Below are 17,186 nucleotides of genomic sequence, written 5' to 3' on the forward strand. Positions count from 1 at the left end.
TTTTGGGGGGGGGGGGAGTCCCTCTGTCATGATGGGGCTCATCACCTGGCATTTACTGAATCATTTTGGTACAGAACCAGCATCATAGTGTTTCATATTCAGCTAGGATCACAGCATAATCAACTCAGAACATTTTCTGTGAGGCTATAGAGTTGCCATACAATGACATCTTCTGTCTAAATATTTTGAAACTGCTTGATCAATCCCTGACAGATGCCTAAAAGGAAATGTTACCCACTGTGCTCTAAAATTACATTTGAGTACTTCTTCACAGGTGCGTTGAACAAACAATAATATGCCAGAATAACAGACTTACTTCTGAGTCAACTGTGAAGTAATCCTTGAGGTACAAACATTACTTTGGCTCACTATTGTAAACAGCCTCCATGATAAGCATTTACCTGGGGGAAAGCAGAGTGTAGTGGTCTGAGCATTGAACAACTCCCTGCTCAGCCATGGAGACCCACTAAGTGACCTTGAATAAGTCGCACCACAATTTCCAGAAAAACCCATAATAAGATTACCTTAAATCAGAAACCTTTTGAAATGCACAATAACAAGCCCTTCGTAGAATTAATATTTGAGTAGATGCATATACTATGTTTACTTTCCAAGGTCACTGCTGATACAGACAAGGGGCCTCATCACGTTGATGAGCCTCAGCATTGAGATTCGCTAGCCTTCATGGTGAATCGGTGGGCAATCCTGGCACTCTGCACAACCTCATGATGAGTCCCAAAGTCTCCATCAAGAACAAACACATAATTACGGTAAGTGGAGATCTAGACTTGCATTGTAACACACATTTGTCACTTGTCTGTATTTGCCTATATTTCCTTTCTAGACTAAAGTGCTGTCAACTATTGGAAAAATTCAGATGTGTTACTTTCCTGTATTTTTCTTTGAGTATTTCCATTCTTCCTATGTTATGATTTCATTATACAAGACTATTTTATTGTGGACTGACTTGCAGGAAAAGACGACCTGTTTTATATCCCACTGTGCTCTTTTATTTGATATGCATCTTTCTATGAGAAATGCAGGATAACGATGTGGAAATAGTAAGTGCACTCAACACAGGTACTCCGAGTCAAGCAACAGAAGGAGCATCCTAGAGAGTCATAGGGATATACAGTATTTTTTTTTCTTCTCAAGCTGTACATCACGAGAACCAATAGTCAATTTTGTCTGGCATCTCACAATCAAATCAGCATTAATTTATCTACATTTTGTTTGTGACACCGTAAGATAAATGAATCCCTTCAGAACGTAGCAACATTCTTGATAAACCCAGGATTTCACATTGCATACATCAAAGGATAAGATGTGGTGTGGAAAGATAAGTGTGCATTTTATGTTGAAAAAGAAAGGAAGAAATCTTCAGATTTGTAGGAGAAAATAATTTAACACTTAATGTGCTTTAAACAGTTGCTCTTTCTCAGGGGTATTTGAAACAACCATTTTCAATATGGTATCTCTGTGCAGTTGCAACTTGCTTTTGAAGTAAAGGGCATTGGAAAGAGTCTATATAGGTAAGCTTGAAAATTGTTACTCAGGGAACAGTGCCAGGAAAGACAACTTGCTACCTGAGGCAAAGCAGCAGTGTCCTTGACCTACCTAAGTTTTCATACTTGAAACCAACCAGGTCATTTGGTGCATGAGAGAGAAAACTTCAGAAGCATCTCCCCCAATGCCTGGTATGAAAAATACAATAATAGCAACTTAAATAATGAATCCTTTCTTACTGTTGCTTGAGGTAGCTCCTTCAATCCACCTGATGCTTGTGGTGGATCTGTCAAGAAAGAACAACTTGAAACAAACCCATGTTGGATTTTAAATACAATGTTCCTTCACTTATGGCAGGGGTTCCGTTCCAGGACCACCCGTGATAAGTGAAAATCTGCGAAGTAGGGACACCATATTAATTTAATATTTATACATTATTTTATATATTTTATATATTATTTTCTTACCTGGGCTTCCTTACCCGTCTCCCAGCCCATCCCAAAGGCACCTGCCTGCCTCCCTGGCCTCCACAGAGCTTCCGGAGTCATGCAAGCAGCAGGCGGCCAGGGAGGCAAAGCTTCCCAGCCATGCGTTAGGTCGCTGCACTTCCAGGGTCTGTGGAGGCCAGGGAGGCAAGCCCTCCCCACCGTGCTTCAGGCTGCCAAATTTCCAGGGACCCTGATCTCCACTGGATGTAAATATTTAATATTTTTTATTTTTATTAATATTTTCAAAAACTTGCAAAACAGTGAGTCCGCTAAAAGCAAGCCGCAAAGTAGTGAAGGAACACTAAATAACTTGCTTCTTGACCACTTGGGGTTTTCCTCTCTTCTTTTCCACCTAGTTGATGCCTTCATACATTTCCTTCATTGAGTTTATATGGCTATAATAACACAGAAGCATCTCCTTACAGTGATACACCAAACTCACCATGGCGTTGCAGTTAAAATGGTACATAATGAAGATGTTTATTAAGCTGTTGTAAATTGCCCCTGATTTTAAAAGTATAAAAGAAAGAAGAAAACAAACACTGCCACTTGGTTCACTAATGAACATTCAAAGGAGAATACCAAGTGTGGTGGGCTACATTTCAGAGGAAAGCAAGTACAAAACATTTCTGAATATTTTTCCTAAGAAAATCCTATAAAATACATGGGGGCACCTTAAGTCCACAGGTGTCCTAGAGAAACACACACAAACACACATATTTATACTGTACAAGCTACTCTCTGAGCAAAAATGTGGTGTCATTTTACAGCATCATGGCAGGCATATATATATTATCTATATTTAGACTAATTCTTTATCTAATGGTTCTGTTTGATTCCATAGTCCAAGGCGCTTCTTGATGAACATTGAAATTAGTTGCTGAGGTCGTTGTTGATATTCAGCTAGAACTTCATGAGATGATGTGATTTGGTCCCCTTCAAGTCGATCCAGGAGAGTCACGCAGACCACTGCAGCTAGAAATGAGACAAGCATGCAGACATGTGTTCAGGCTTGTTTTTATATGAATTATACCAAAATTTTAACCTTAGAGATATACCAATTTTATTCCATTCAATTAATTCTTACAAGAAGTTGTGAATAATATTTTTTTACGATACAGTAAGCTGGAACTCTTAATTTAACTAGTGTGATAGCCCTTTCCCGCATTAGGACTGAGCACGGGTGAGCAAAGCAGTCCTTTTTGTGGTCCCCAGGGCCCTCAGAGTTCAATCACAAATGCACTTTAGGAGATGTGGAGGAATTTAGCCATGTTTTTTGTTCCCCATGGGCCATATTAGACCCAGGATGTAAACCAGAAGTAGCTTTCAATTGCTTAAAAAAGAAAGGTTTCTTCAAGGCCTAAAATGTCCCAGAGAGCCAAAACATGGCGAAATGCCCCACCCCAGAGGTCATTTGGAGGCAAAAACAGATGTTTTTTGTGATTGAAAGCCATGGGGTCTTCCAAGGTCTCCTAGGGGAAAAGTGTGGTTATGTAACCTCACAAAGTTGCCAAAGCCTGACAAAATCATTTCTTTATGCTCTTGTCATAACAGCTAAAAAGAAAAACCCTTTAAACTAATCAACATCTTTGTATCCGTTTGTGGTGATCAATTTATCTAGCAAATTCATATAATTTTGGTTATTATAGCAAAGGCAGCGGGATATAGAGAAAGGAGAGCCATTATTTGTTTTTAGAGAAAACTGAGGTCACGGCATAATGTTTGAAGCAGCATTTCTTTAGGAAGAGAAAGGTCAATTCCCCATCTACAATGGACTTCTCCTCTGCAATTTCGCAGTGCCTGTGTTAAGAAAAATCTCAAATATATATTACGTCCCGATAAACTGGCCTCTCATTTTAAGAATTCAAAAGCTTTTTAATCAATTAATTTCAATCAATAAATAATGAAAGACTGCAACCCCGCTTAAACATTGACATAAATTAGGCTGAAGCTTGTTTATTTCAGGAGACAAAAGATAGCTAAGCTACCACTGAAAATTGTATGTTCAATTTGTTTTAATCAATGTGTAGACTGCTTAAAAATCTTAAAGCAGTTTATAAAATTAAGGAACTAAAATAAATGTCAATGCTACTTGTTTTTTATTCAGTCTAGTTTTGAAAAATGTTCCTTATATTAGTTTGCAGATTATATTACTTTCCCAGCTACTAGATTTTTTTAAATTAAAAAAGTATTGTGCTGAAAACATTTTTTAAAAGTGGGGCAGCATTACACTATGTGAGCTCCTATCTTCAGTATAGGTTGGTACTGACAGCTGGCGCTGCCGGTAGCCCAGCCTTTACTTTAGTTTGAACTGCAGCAGGGAGTTCCGCAGTTCCTGGGCCGAACTTTGAGGCCAGCAGATGGAATGTGCCTCAGCCGCCAGCTCCAAGACCAGGAATGCCTGCAAACCTCAGCTAACTTTCCCCCTCCCTTACCTTGTATCATTCCCTAATAAACCACTTGGAACTTGAAACTTTTTATCTTTTCGCATGCTACTTTTGTATCCCTTCCTGGCTCAACACTCCATGAACGCTTCCATAAACCCCTTTCTGGGCTCCGGAGGGCCGTGAGCCCGCGGGGGGCGCCTCCAGGTGGCCCCTGGACCCCGAATCTGCGTTCGACCAAAACGCGGATAAGGAAACCGCCATTACGGACCCCGCTATCCACTAAATCATTTAACATGGCGGATCGCCGCCGTTCTAATTTTGGCTTATTCTATGATTAATTCTAAGTCTATCTGCCATCTCAGTTTCTCTGTTTTGGGCTGCTCCTCCCGGGAAAAAATTAGTTTTGTTTTTAGAACTTCTGTTTTGCAGAGAAACAGCTGATTGTCAGTGGCTGGGCCCTTTCTCGCTTCCCCGCGGCGGCCGGCTGCAGCAGCCCCGAGGAGGGGCCAGATGGCTCCCAGGTCTTGACTGGGAGCTGCGGTTCACTGAAGGACATTGCTCCACTCTCCACTACTTGCAGATTCTTTGCGGACCTTTCTGCCTTCTCTGATTGACTTGGTGCCCTAGCATCACGGACTTCCTCCATGAACTCCAAACCAAGCCGCTTGGGGAGAAAGAGCCCCCGCCTGTATGTGCGTGGCCTTGTTGAAAAGGATCATACCTCAGGAACTCTGCTGCTTATCTCTATCAATTGCTGTGGTTTTCTAATAAACTTTACTGGGATGGGGATGGGATGGGGACCCTTTTTATGAAATCTATGAGCTTATGAAGGTTTATGAAGAATGTATATGAACTATATGATATGGAATGAAATGTACCCTCACCCTCTTTCCCTACTCTTCCCCTTTGAACTTTACCCTATAAAAGAATATGTGACCAGGGGATTACAGTTAAGGAAATCCAATTTCCTTGGAAGAAACTCCATCCATATTGACAATGCATGGACAAATACTGGCAAATCTATGGCTTTGTTTTCAGAGTCAGACAAACAAAAGCCAGAGATTTTGTCAGCCAAAAGCCCGGAAAAACAGACTGATTAAATCAACCATGGTGTTTGTGCACGCTCCCCTGTGACAAAGGACCTCTTCGCCTGCAGGGTTGAGATCCAGACACCACCCATAGCCACCCTTTTTGCCTATATCTTTTATCAGGACCCAGGAAATCCCTTGTTCCCCCCATCCGCCTCCCTGCCGTGAAGAGACAAAAGGTGTTCCATCAGCTGGCAGACGCCTCCCAGGCATTCCGCCCCTCTGCGCTGTCAAACTAGAGCCCGCCTCCTGGCCGCTGATTGGACAATCTCTGGAGGCGCTCCGAGGGCTCTGATTGGCCCTCTGGAGGCAACAGCGGCCGGCGATTGGAGGGAGGGTGGGACCAGCGGCCAAGCCTCCTCCCAGCTGTTCCGGAGCCGGCCAATCAGGACAGAAGGGACTGACAGGAGGCGGGCGGGAGATTCAAACCAGGATTTCTTTGTTTTGCCTGTATAAATATGCCTGAAATTCACTGTACTGTATGCTTATAGAGGAAATATCCCTGTAATGCATCCTTTTCAGCTGAATCGCTAAATAAACGCCTCGGTCGCAGATTGCCTCTTCAGCCTCTGGCGAGATTGATTTTCAACATTTTTGCGTTTTTTGAATTGGCATCCGCTGGCCGCTCGCCAAGGTCAGGACCCCATTCGAGGTCCTTTGGGTCTCCCCTCGCTGGGAGAACCCCCCCCCAAAAGAGCTCGATATCATTTGGCGACCACGAAGGGACTGCTGCTTGAGGTTCCAGACTAAATTATAGCCCAAATTCTCAAGCAGGCGCCTTGGTCTGATTCTTTGGGCCAGCAGCAAAGGAGGAACGGCTTGGGAAAAGAGGCGCCTCTCCCAATTCGGACTTTCATTTGACCAGCTAACCAAAACTACAAATTCTCCCGCAGCCACTTCCTCCCAAGCTCTGACCTAGAGTGTCAGCACAAAGGAGCGCCAGGGAAGCCTTGATCTAAGGACTTCCAGGAAGAGGAGCGACCGACGCGGAAAGGGGGGAAGAAAACGTCCGGACGGGTAAGAAATCAACCGCGGGCTGCCTTGGCTGCCAGGTGGGAGGGGATTCTAGGTTTTCTGAACCAGCTTCGGAGTCGGCCCACTGGGGAGGGATTCTGTAGGTCTCGGTAACAAATTCCTGGCGGGAGGTAGCGAACATCCACGTTTGAGGCCCGGAATAGCAACTCAGCTCGCTTTTGCGGACTTGGCGGGAGCTACGTGGGAAAGGGAGCCCTCCCCTTTTGGACTGCCTAGCTGTCCAAGTGCTGATCGCCTCGAGCTCTCCTGCTAGGGGACCGTTCGGGCTCTAGCCTGCCTTGCGGTTGGGGGGGCTACCCTGATTAACCACTTCAGTGTGGGGCTACCAGGAGAGATGGGCGCATGTTATTCTGGGATCAAACGTCCTGCTTCATCAGAAACATCTTTTGGGAAGATACTGGCGGAATGGGGCAGGGTTGCGTCGCCGACGCAGGCCAGTAGGGTAAAAAAAAAAAATCGCATGGAGAGGTGGCCCTCCGGGCCCTCAGCAGGTGGAGTTTCGTGGCCCCTCATGGCAGTCGGATCGCTGTGAGGGGGGCCAAGAGGACCGAACTCGCCTCGGCCTCATGCCTTTTACCATGTGCCGGTGGGAGGTGGAAGGGGGGTAGCTGTGATCAACTCCGACCATGCAAGGGGAAGGTTACAGAGCCCCAACCCCCAGGAAGCCCCCTCCAGACCCCTTCACCCCCTCCCTTTAAGAGAAATTGCTTGTTCCCCTTCCATCCCTTTCCCATTCCCCTTTGCCCAGTTTCCCTATCACCCCTTTCCTTGGCATCCCAGCATCTCTATCTTCTATTGCTTCCCTCCTCTGGCTCCCAGCTGGAGCATCTCACCATCTTTCCTTGCCTCTCTAGAGCCCCAGGGCTTTTGGGATGGGTGAAGATGCCCCCTATGGGACCTAATCTTTACTTTTTTCCCCCTCTTCCAGCCTTATCTAGAAAGTAAGGGGCGACCTCTTCCTGTGAGTGAGGGGATATGGGAGCAGCCAGGTAAGCCCAGTCCTGCCGGCAGGTCTCGCCACTGGAGTTCGTCCTCCATCTTCAATCAAGGCCCCGCCTCAAGATTGCCAAAGGAATCAGATCCCAGCCAGAAGATCGTCGGATGTGCTCCTTTCCTGGACAAGGCTGGCCTCAAGGTGCCCAAGAAGGAAGATCCTGATCTGCAAGGACCCGGTGAAGTATCTGGGACTTGAAGTTCCCCAGGGGCAGGGGGCAGGGGACGCGTGGACACTGCTCGCCCGGCCCCAGGGGGGGAACGGCGCCTGGCCCAGAGACTTTCCTTCCCTTGTTTGGATCCACAGAAGGCTGGGCTGCCTTTGCTGGCTTTGCTGCCTTTGCTGCCACCAAAAGGCCCCTGTGTTTGCTCCTGTCCTCCGCCCTCCTTAGGAGGGAGTTGGGTCCTCCTCCTCCATGGGCCAGGACATCCGGGGGGTGGCTGCGGGGGGTGCTGACCCAACCCATGGGCAGCACCATGAGAACTGTGGCTGCCACTGCGGTGGGGGGCAGAAGGGGCCAGCCAGTGACTGTCTGTGGGACCCAGGGCATCCTGGTTGTCCCGGATGCCAGAGGAACCTATTGACTTTCTGTTGGCCGGCCCACTCGCCATCAGGCCTCCCGCTGGCCCCGCCAGCCCCAAGATCCAGCCACCCCAACGTCCATCGCCCCTTTTGAGGAGGTCAACACCAGCCACCCAGACCCCAAGGGGTTGGAACTCAACACCCTCACCGGAGCCTCGGAGCTGGCTGAGGAAAGGACTGTCAACATCGATCAGGGTCTGACTTTGCCTTCCTGTGGGCTCCATGCCCCTTTTGGACCAAGTGGGGGGGGGGAGGGCTGCCAACGAACAGCTGGCAGCCCTGCCTAACGCCAGACTGGAATTCGAAGGCTCTCGGGATTTGTCTGCCAGCCTGCTGCAGTTCCAGTCGCTCACTGCGGGGGGGGGGGGGGCATCAGCCTCCGCAAGGGCACCAAGTGGGGTCTCGGCGCCATGCTGGAAGACCCCAGGACTCCTCCTCCTCCAATCATCGGCTGGCCCGACCATTCATCAGGGCCATCGGGCGGTGCCTCCTGTGTTTGAAGACAACTTGGGAGCCAGAGGAAGCCTGTGGCCGGGACGAGAGGACGGATCATCCAGCAGGATGAGATCTGTAGCGGACGGGCCTGTCCTGGCTGGATCCCCACTTCTCTTTGCTCTCGCTCAGGGTGGGGTGGCACCTGGTTGGAAAGGCTGGAATTGGGTTTCCTCTTGCAGTATGCCCTCCTTTTCTCCACGGGCCCCTCTGAAGGCTGAACGTCAGCATGAGGGGGGGGGCAGTGGTTGTTAGGGAAGGCCGTCTCTCCTACCTCTTTTCCTTCTCTTCAAATAGGTACCTGCTTTCTCACCTTCCGGTCCCTTTGGATGCTCCTGTCCACAACTTCTCCATTGCTGGTTGGGTTCTTGTGAGGACATATCGGCCAGAGGCACTGTCAGAAGAGCGGATCAGGCCCCACCAAATCCTCCTCACCACCCATACTGCAGCTGAGGTAGCGGGTATCCGGTCCTGGGTTCACCATTCCAGGCTGAGACTCGCCCCAGAGCCGCAAGTGGGGACCACTGAAGAAAGAGAACATCTAAGAGGAGGAAGCATCGTGCCTCCGGTCGAGGAGGGCCTCCAAAGGATCCCTGCCCCTGTTTCAAGTCGATAGCCCCACGGGAAGCCACCTTTTTCGCCTACTTCCGGGATTCAGAAGGTCCTCTGACAGCTCTTGACGGCTGTCAAACCCGCAATCAGCTGAGTTTGACAGGCGCGCCGGGAGCTTCTTTGCTGCTTTCGCTTCCCCGTTGGCCTGCCGCGACCGCTGGGAGCTGTCCAGCACTTCAGCACTCTCTGCAAGCAGTAAGTCTATTTGGCCACTAGGGGGAGGAGCTGTCCAACACCTTTCAGCATGATCTATCTCTTATTATTTTGCCTGCTTTTCCCTTCCCAATGCATGACTTCCAGCCCTGTACTGTATGAGTGGTTGTCAACTAAGGTCAACTTTTGGCAACAGTTGGCATACCGGGTCTTGAATGTCTCTGACTTCTGTCTGACTAGTGGGGCCACAGCCACTGATATCTTCTCTTCCTGCCTAATAGGGGTTCCAGAGCCCCTGGAGATTTTTCGAAATTTCACTGTTTTTCAAAATATTCCATCGAAGGCCATGTCCTATAGAGACATTTCTGTGTGGGGCAGGGCCGTCAGGGAGAGGGAGCCGGGCATGGTAGTCATTAAATTGGCCCATCAGCCACATGCCCATCACTGCTTCCAAATCCCCAGGTGTGTGGGGAAGTGCCATGATTTGCCCAAAGAAAATCTTTTAAATTGTTCTTCCGTTGAAGTGCTGCCTTACATGAATGCCCATTTGGTCTTGCCCCCTGGATGGTTCTTCCTGTGTGGGCAGACAGCCTATAGCTACCTCCCAGCCAATTCCACCATTGGGAATTGTGCCTTGGGCAGGCTGTCTATCTTTTTGCCTTCCAAAAGCGATCTGGAGCTGGCACACTCCATGATCCGAGAGGCTAGGTCCATCCAAAACTTGGACCCAAATTGTGATCCCTCTATGGTAATTAAGGGCATTCCTCAATTTGTGGCAGCGGCCCTGTTTATCCCTGGGGTTGCAGCGGAAATGAACTACAGGGCCGTTAAACATCTGGCCTGTGCTCTGGTCAAGAACATCAATTACACCTCACAAGCCTTGGCCTCCATAGCTACTGAAATGCATGAGCTAAGGGAGGCCGTGTTGGACAATCGGGCTGCCATTGATTTTCTTCTGTTGAAGAATCACTACGGCTGTGAGAGTGTGCGACACATGTGTTGCTTCAATTTGACAGACCGGACCCCTGTAGTTAGAAAAGCCATAGAGGGCCTGGATGATTTGGCGGCAGGGATAAAAGAATCAGTAGGCTTTGATCTCAGTTTTCTGACAGATTGGCTTCCTTCACTAGCATGGCTTAGAAAGGGCTTTCTGGTTTTCCTGGGTCTCGTTGTTCTCTTGCTGGTCTTGAGCTGCTGCTGGTCGCACATTCCCTCTCTGCTCGGAGTTTGCCAAAAGAGGGGACGAGCAGATCCGTCTAGGCAGATGGCCATGCTGCCATTAGTGGGCTACCGTGCGTGGCCGGAGGCTGTAGGAGGCCGCCTCCTGCGGCCTCCAGCGCCTCCGAGTGGGGATTTGACAGCTGGCGCTGCCGGTAGCCCAGCCTTTACTTTAGTTTGAACTGCAGCAGGGAGTTCCGCAGTTCCTGGGCCGAACTTTGAGGCCAGCAGATGGAATGTGCCTCAGCCGCCAGCTCCAAGACCAGGAATGCCTGCAAACCTCAGCTAACTTTCCCCCTCCCTTACCTTGTATCATTCCCTAATAAACCACTTGGAACTTGAAACTTTTTATCTTTTCGCATGCTACTTTTGTATCCCTTCCTGGCTCAACACTCCATGAACGCTTCCATAAACCCCTTTCTGGGCTCCGGAGGGCCGTGAGCCCGCGGGGGGCGCCTCCAGGTGGCCCCCGGACCCCGAATCTGCGTTCGACCAAAACGCGGATAAGGAAACCGCCATTACGGACCCCGCTATCCACTAAATCATTTAACATGGCGGATCGCCGCCGTTCCAATTTTGGCTTATTCTATGATTAATTCTAAGTCTATCTGCCATCTCAGTTTCTCTGTTTTGGGCTGCTCCTCCCGGGAAAAAATTAGTTTTGTTTTTAGAACTTCTGTTTTGCAGAGAAACAGCTGATTGTCAGTGGCTGGGCCCTTTCTCGCTTCCCCGCGGCGGCCGGCTGCAGCAGCCCCGAGGAGGGGCCAGATGGCTCCCAGGTCTTGACTGGGAGCTGCGGTTCACTGAAGGACATTGCTCCACTCTCCACTACTTGCAGATTCTTTGCGGACCTTTCTGCCTTCTCTGATTGACTTGGTGCCCTAGCATCACGGACTTCCTCCATGAACTCCAAACCAAGCCGCTTGGGGAGAAAGAGCCCCCGCCTGTATGTGCGTGGCCTTGTTGAAAAGGATCATACCTCAGGAACTCTGCTGCTTATCTCTATCAATTGCTGTGGTTTTCTAATAAACTTTACTGGGATGGGGATGGGATGGGGACCCTTTTTATGAAATCTATGAGCTTATGAAGGTTTATGAAGAATGTATATGAACTATATGATATGGAATGAAATGTACCCTCACCCTCTTTCCCTACTCTTCCCCTTTGAACTTTACCCTATAAAAGAATATGTGACCAGGGGATTACAGTTAAGGAAATCCAATTTCCTTGGAAGAAACTCCATCCATATTGACAATGCATGGACAAATACTGGCAAATCTATGGCTTTGTTTTCAGAGTCAGACAAACAAAAGCCAGAGATTTTGTCAGCCAAAAGCCCGGAAAAACAGACTGATTAAATCAACCATGGTGTTTGTGCACGCTCCCCTGTGACAAAGGACCTCTTCGCCTGCAGGGTTGAGATCCAGACACCACCCATAGCCACCCTTTTTGCCTATACACATCTTTTATCAGGACCCAGGAAATCCCTTGTTCCCCCCATCCGCCTCCCTGCCGTGAAGAGACAAAAGGTGTTCCATCAGCTGGCAGACGCCTCCCAGGCATTCCGCCCCTCTGCGCTGTCAAACTAGAGCCCGCCTCCTGGCCGCTGATTGGACAATCTCTGGAGGCGCTCCGAGGGCTCTGATTGGCCCTCTGGAGGCAACAGCGGCCGGCGATTGGAGGGAGGGTGGGACCAGCGGCCAAGCCTCCTCCCAGCTGTTCCGGAGCCGGCCAATCAGGACAGAAGGGACTGACAGGAGGCGGGCGGGAGATTCAAACCAGGATTTCTTTGTTTTGCCTGTATAAATATGCCTGAAATTCACTGTACTGTATGCTTATAGAGGAAATATCCCTGTAATGCATCCTTTTCAGCTGAATCGCTAAATAAACGCCTCGGTCGCAGATTGCCTCTTCAGCCTCTGGCGAGATTGATTTTCAACGTTTTTGCGTTTTTTGAATTGGCATCCGCTGGCCGCTCGCCAAGGTCAGGACCCCATTCGAGGTCCTTTGGGTCTCCCCTCGCTGGGAGAACCCCCCCCAAAAGAGCTCGATATCAGTACAACCCAGCCACTTAAAATTATTCCTCCATATTTTCAGGTTAACTATTTAATTTTTCACAAGTTCCTATATTTTACTGCCACATCCACTGTCCTACTTGCTTCTGCCATACCAAAAAGGTTCTCTCTAAAACAGTGGTTCCCAAACTTTTTTTTTAACAAGGGACTACTTGACCAGGGACCACATTGATCGGAGACCACTCTCCAACATTAGTACCAAAAAGGTTATGAATCAGTTTTTGGTCAACTTTAGATTTGGTTTGGGGTGATGGTTCAGAAAATTGCATTGGATAGACCACATCAGCTCTAGTTTCTGATACAGAACATACGCCATGGTCAGCGACAGGGAAGGAGTGGCAAGCAGCGCAAAAGGAGTGGAAATAAAATAAATAATATCACATAAATAAAGAGGAAGGAGGTTAATGGACCAGACTTTCATCCTCGTGGCCCACTGGTGGTCCATGGCCCACAGGTTAAGAACCACTGCTCTAGAATCTATAACACGATTCTTTTGTCAACTTGCTTTTGTGGAAAGCCATAACAAGGGTTTTACACCTCTTATCAGTATTTTTTCCCTTAAAAAAAAAAAACCCAGAACACAGCAAACCATTAATATCCACTGGGAATTGGTTCCAGGACTCCCGTAGATACCAAAATTCATGGATGCTCACGCTGATTATTTACAATCACAACAAAAGGATGTCCCTTATATAAAATGGCAAAATCAAGATTTGCTTTTTAGATTTTTTTAAAGCCATGGATGGTGAAATCTGTGGGCACAGCACCAACTATATGGCAGTAGTTGAAAGTGGGATCTAAACAATCCATTCATGCTATTACCCTGATCAAAATTTTCCCCCAAAGAGGACAAAACTAGTATATTTAGAAAACGCACAGTGAAGAGGGAATGGTATTGCATACAAAAAAAGGCAGTCATCAGGCCCTTCCACACAGCCATATAACACAGTATATCAAGGCAGAAAATCCCACAATATCTGCTTTGAACTGGGATATCTGAGTCCACACTGTCATATATTCCAGTTCAAAGCAGATAATGTGAGATTTTATTCAGTTGTTTGGAAGGGGCCATCGTCTCCATGTCTTCCTCTCCAGGACAGAAATTAGCAACACAACACAACACTCAAACCAAATAAACAGGGAGAAACCATCTGAGACCACTATCCTTGGTGGCTTAGAGAGAAATACCTGGACAAACACTCTTAAATACCTCAAGGGGTTTGTTCCTTGAGAATGTTTTGAAGAAGAGCCAGGCATTCATAGCCAAAGCACATGAAATTAACTTTGAAATTCTCCCAATAATTATTCATAGGTCAGGTGTACAACTTGGATTTGTTTCCTTTCGGACCACAATTACCAGAATCTCCCAGTAGATATTTCCATTGGCATAACAACAACAACAGCAATTGTATTTCTTATCTGACTGTTTGATTGTTTTTATACTGTTTTATACTGTTTATACTGTTTTATTGCTATATTGTTATTTAAATTGTATATTTATGTTTTGGTTGTGGGCACCATGAGGTGTCGGTTTGTTAGCCGCCCTGAGTCCCTCTGCGGAGGTCGAGGTAGGACGGGATACAAATATCCAAAATAAATAAATAAATAATCCATCTCTCCTAGTGGTTCAAGGTGGGTTACAACATTGCAAAAAAGACATAATTTATATAAATAAAAATGTAATGATCGTTTGTGGGATTAATATAACTCAAAAACCACTGGACGAATTGACTCCAAATTTGGACACAATACACGTATCAGGCCAGCAAGTGACCATCACTCATAAAAACACTGAAAAACACAGCAGAAGAGACTTAAAATCCAAAAAATAAAAACATTACAACGCATGCACAAAACCACACACACACATGCAAACACACATATATACACATATACACAAATATATACACACACACGTATAAACACAAAGCACATATAGACAAATTGGACCGCAGCAACACGTGGCAGGCGATGGCTAGTCATTATTTAAAATATGCATATTAAAATGTATTTCTACAAAATACATATATTAAAATACACAGAATAATGATTAAAGCACACTGGACACAAGACACATGTTTAAAATTCCTGATTAAAACTGATTGGGTAGGCTTGCTGGAAGAGATAGGTCTTAAGTTGTGTCTTAAATTCCAACCACTCATTTAGCTGTAGGAGCTCTTCCGTCAGGTTGTTACACAGTCTTGGGGCAGCCGACGAAAAGGTCCTCTGGGTGAGTTAAGGGTAGACAAGGATTCTTGTTTACCCAGTTAAGAGTAGACAAGCATTTTGGGTTTTATACTTTAAAAAGTTACTTTCTAATCTCTGGTCAAACATAATTTCAGCCTCGTATATTTTATAATATGTTCAACTTTTTAACAATCACCTGAACAAAATTGAATGTCTTCCCTGCATATCAGCAGGATTTCAGTGACCTTTGCAGTCTCTGAAGAATGAAACAAGCCACACACACATGCAATGGTTTCCAAAAAAGGAATAAGGATTTCGGATCCGTTCAGGTTTTGTACCTCGGGTGCTTATTATTCAGGATCTAGCTGTAGACATAAGAGCAGATAGTGGCTTAGTTCTTTTGTGTGGCTAAAAAAACCTCAACAGAGACTGGATTGTACCATCTTAAGATGGAGATGGGAGCTTGTCAGATTGCATGACTCACTGTACAAAATGTTCCTTCTACGTGAAAGACTATGCACATTTCAGTCTCAAGAAGTGCAGGGCTGGATCCACGTCTGAGGGATTCCTTAGGAAAGTGCCATCATCTGATTTTACTTTGTTCTATATCAGAGTCCTATGTCATGCAATATTCTAAACACACACCCTCCAATATTTAACAGATGAAAAACAGGGCACATCACACTGATCAAGATGGCAAACGTGATTAAGGAGGAAGAACACATCAGCCAGGAGAGGGTGCAGGAGTCTGCTTTTGCCTGGCCCAGCTGTGAAGGGCAAGATTTTAACCTGGCTCTCTTCTCCCCTCTCTCGAGGTAACCAAGTATAAAATTCAGATTATCTGTTTTGAACTAGATTTTATGAGTTTACACTGCCATATAACTCAGTTCAAAGCAGATAATCCAGATTTTATATGGCAGTGTAGAAGGGACCTCAATTATAATAAACTGAGGGCAAAGGGGGAAATGAGGAGTGTTTGGCAGTATTTAGTTAGAGGTTGAGTGGATTTTGTTTTTGTTGCTTGAAACAACTCTTTGGGGTATGTCATCTTTTCCTGGGAGTGTCCACTTCACTTACTAAAATTATGGGTTCATCTTCAAATACTTCCTTGAATGAATTTGTCATCCTTTCACCTTTTAAATATAGCACTTCAGTATATTCTTTTCATTTTCTTTTATATTTCTTTTTATTCATGCAGTTATATTTCTTTTTATTCATGGAAGGCGGTCCCGGTCAGGGTTGGCTTGACACTCCTTCCTCTTGGCACATTTCTCCCTTTCACCTTCCATTCATGCCTCTTCAAATTCCACAGCACTGCTGGTCACAGCTGACCTCCAGTTAGAGGGCTCAAGGGCCAGGGCTTCCCAGTTCTTGGTGTCTATGCCACAGTTTTTAAGGTTAGCTTTTGGGCAATCTTTTAATCTCTTTTCATGGCCACCAGCATTCTGGTATTAGTAATACATACTCTTTGTCAATCTCCTCCTGGACTCATTTTTGCAGAGAGATAGGAATTTTCCATCTTTTGCTTCCAATTATGTAGTCTATTTAATTTCTGTATTGACCATCAGCCAATGTCCGCATTTGTTGCCTGAAGTATACGTTTTTAGTGAATAAACGGTTGGCTTCACAAAATTCAATAGATTGATCTCCTGCCTCCTTTTCTTGATCGTCACCAAATTCTCCAGCAATTCTTACTTCTGCTTCATTTCCTACATTTGCAGACCAACTGCTTTTTATTACCAACACAACCTATTTTAATGTTTCAGCAATTCCTCCCTGGACCCCATTACAGAATCTTTAAATTTCTCTTTCCTTTGCTTTTGTAGGTAGGGCATAATCCAGAATTCTGGCTACATTGTCCTTACAAGGCTTGTGCAATCTGGGTAAACCTTGACCCGTTTTGTATCCTGGCTTTCGGTGGGGCCCCAATCCATTTTTTGGGAGCTTCTTGAAATCAGGAGGGCAGATAGCTGTTTTTGATCAGGGGTGCTATAAGATCCGTTTTCTATCGGCCCATTATTGGGAGTCTTTCTATTATTGGGAGCCTTCCCATCATAGGCATTTAAGTTGTTTCTATTCTAGAGGAGAGGCACTCATCTGCAGGCAGGCGCATGCTTTAGGGAGAATTCTTATCTGTTTCTCTACTCTAGAGGAGAGGCACTCAGCTGCAGGCAGATATGTGAGCTTTCTGGGCCTGCCCGTCACACACACACTTTCCAAGGGAAGGAAGAATGTTGTTTCTTACTCTAGAGGAGGCGCTCAGCTGCAGGTAGGTACACGCTCTTTCTGGGCCTGCATACCATGCACACATAAACTTTCTAAGGGAAGGAGGCAAGTTGTTTCTTACTCTAGAGGAGGCGCTCAGCTGC

The 17,186-nt window shown here is 46.4% G+C and overlaps 1 protein-coding gene across 2 annotated transcripts in view; it reads right to left on the bottom strand.

Moving 5' to 3' along the window:
* Window positions 1-2,443: 2,443 nt before the first annotated feature.
* The window catches only part of UPP2 (uridine phosphorylase 2), a 45,843-nt gene continuing 31,100 nt past the window's right edge, over window positions 2,444-17,186 (bottom strand). For both annotated transcript variants that reach the window (XM_060777289.2, XM_060777280.2), the window contains exon 7: window positions 2,444-2,969. In XM_060777289.2, coding sequence (XP_060633272.2) covers window positions 2,797-2,969 — 173 coding nt within the window. In that variant the 3' untranslated portion in view covers window positions 2,444-2,796. The remainder of the gene's footprint in view (window positions 2,970-17,186) is intronic.

Source organism: Anolis sagrei, chromosome 1 (genome assembly GCF_037176765.1).
Source record: "Anolis sagrei isolate rAnoSag1 chromosome 1, rAnoSag1.mat, whole genome shotgun sequence".
In the NCBI taxonomy this organism is placed as follows: domain Eukaryota; kingdom Metazoa; phylum Chordata; class Lepidosauria; order Squamata; family Dactyloidae; genus Anolis; species Anolis sagrei.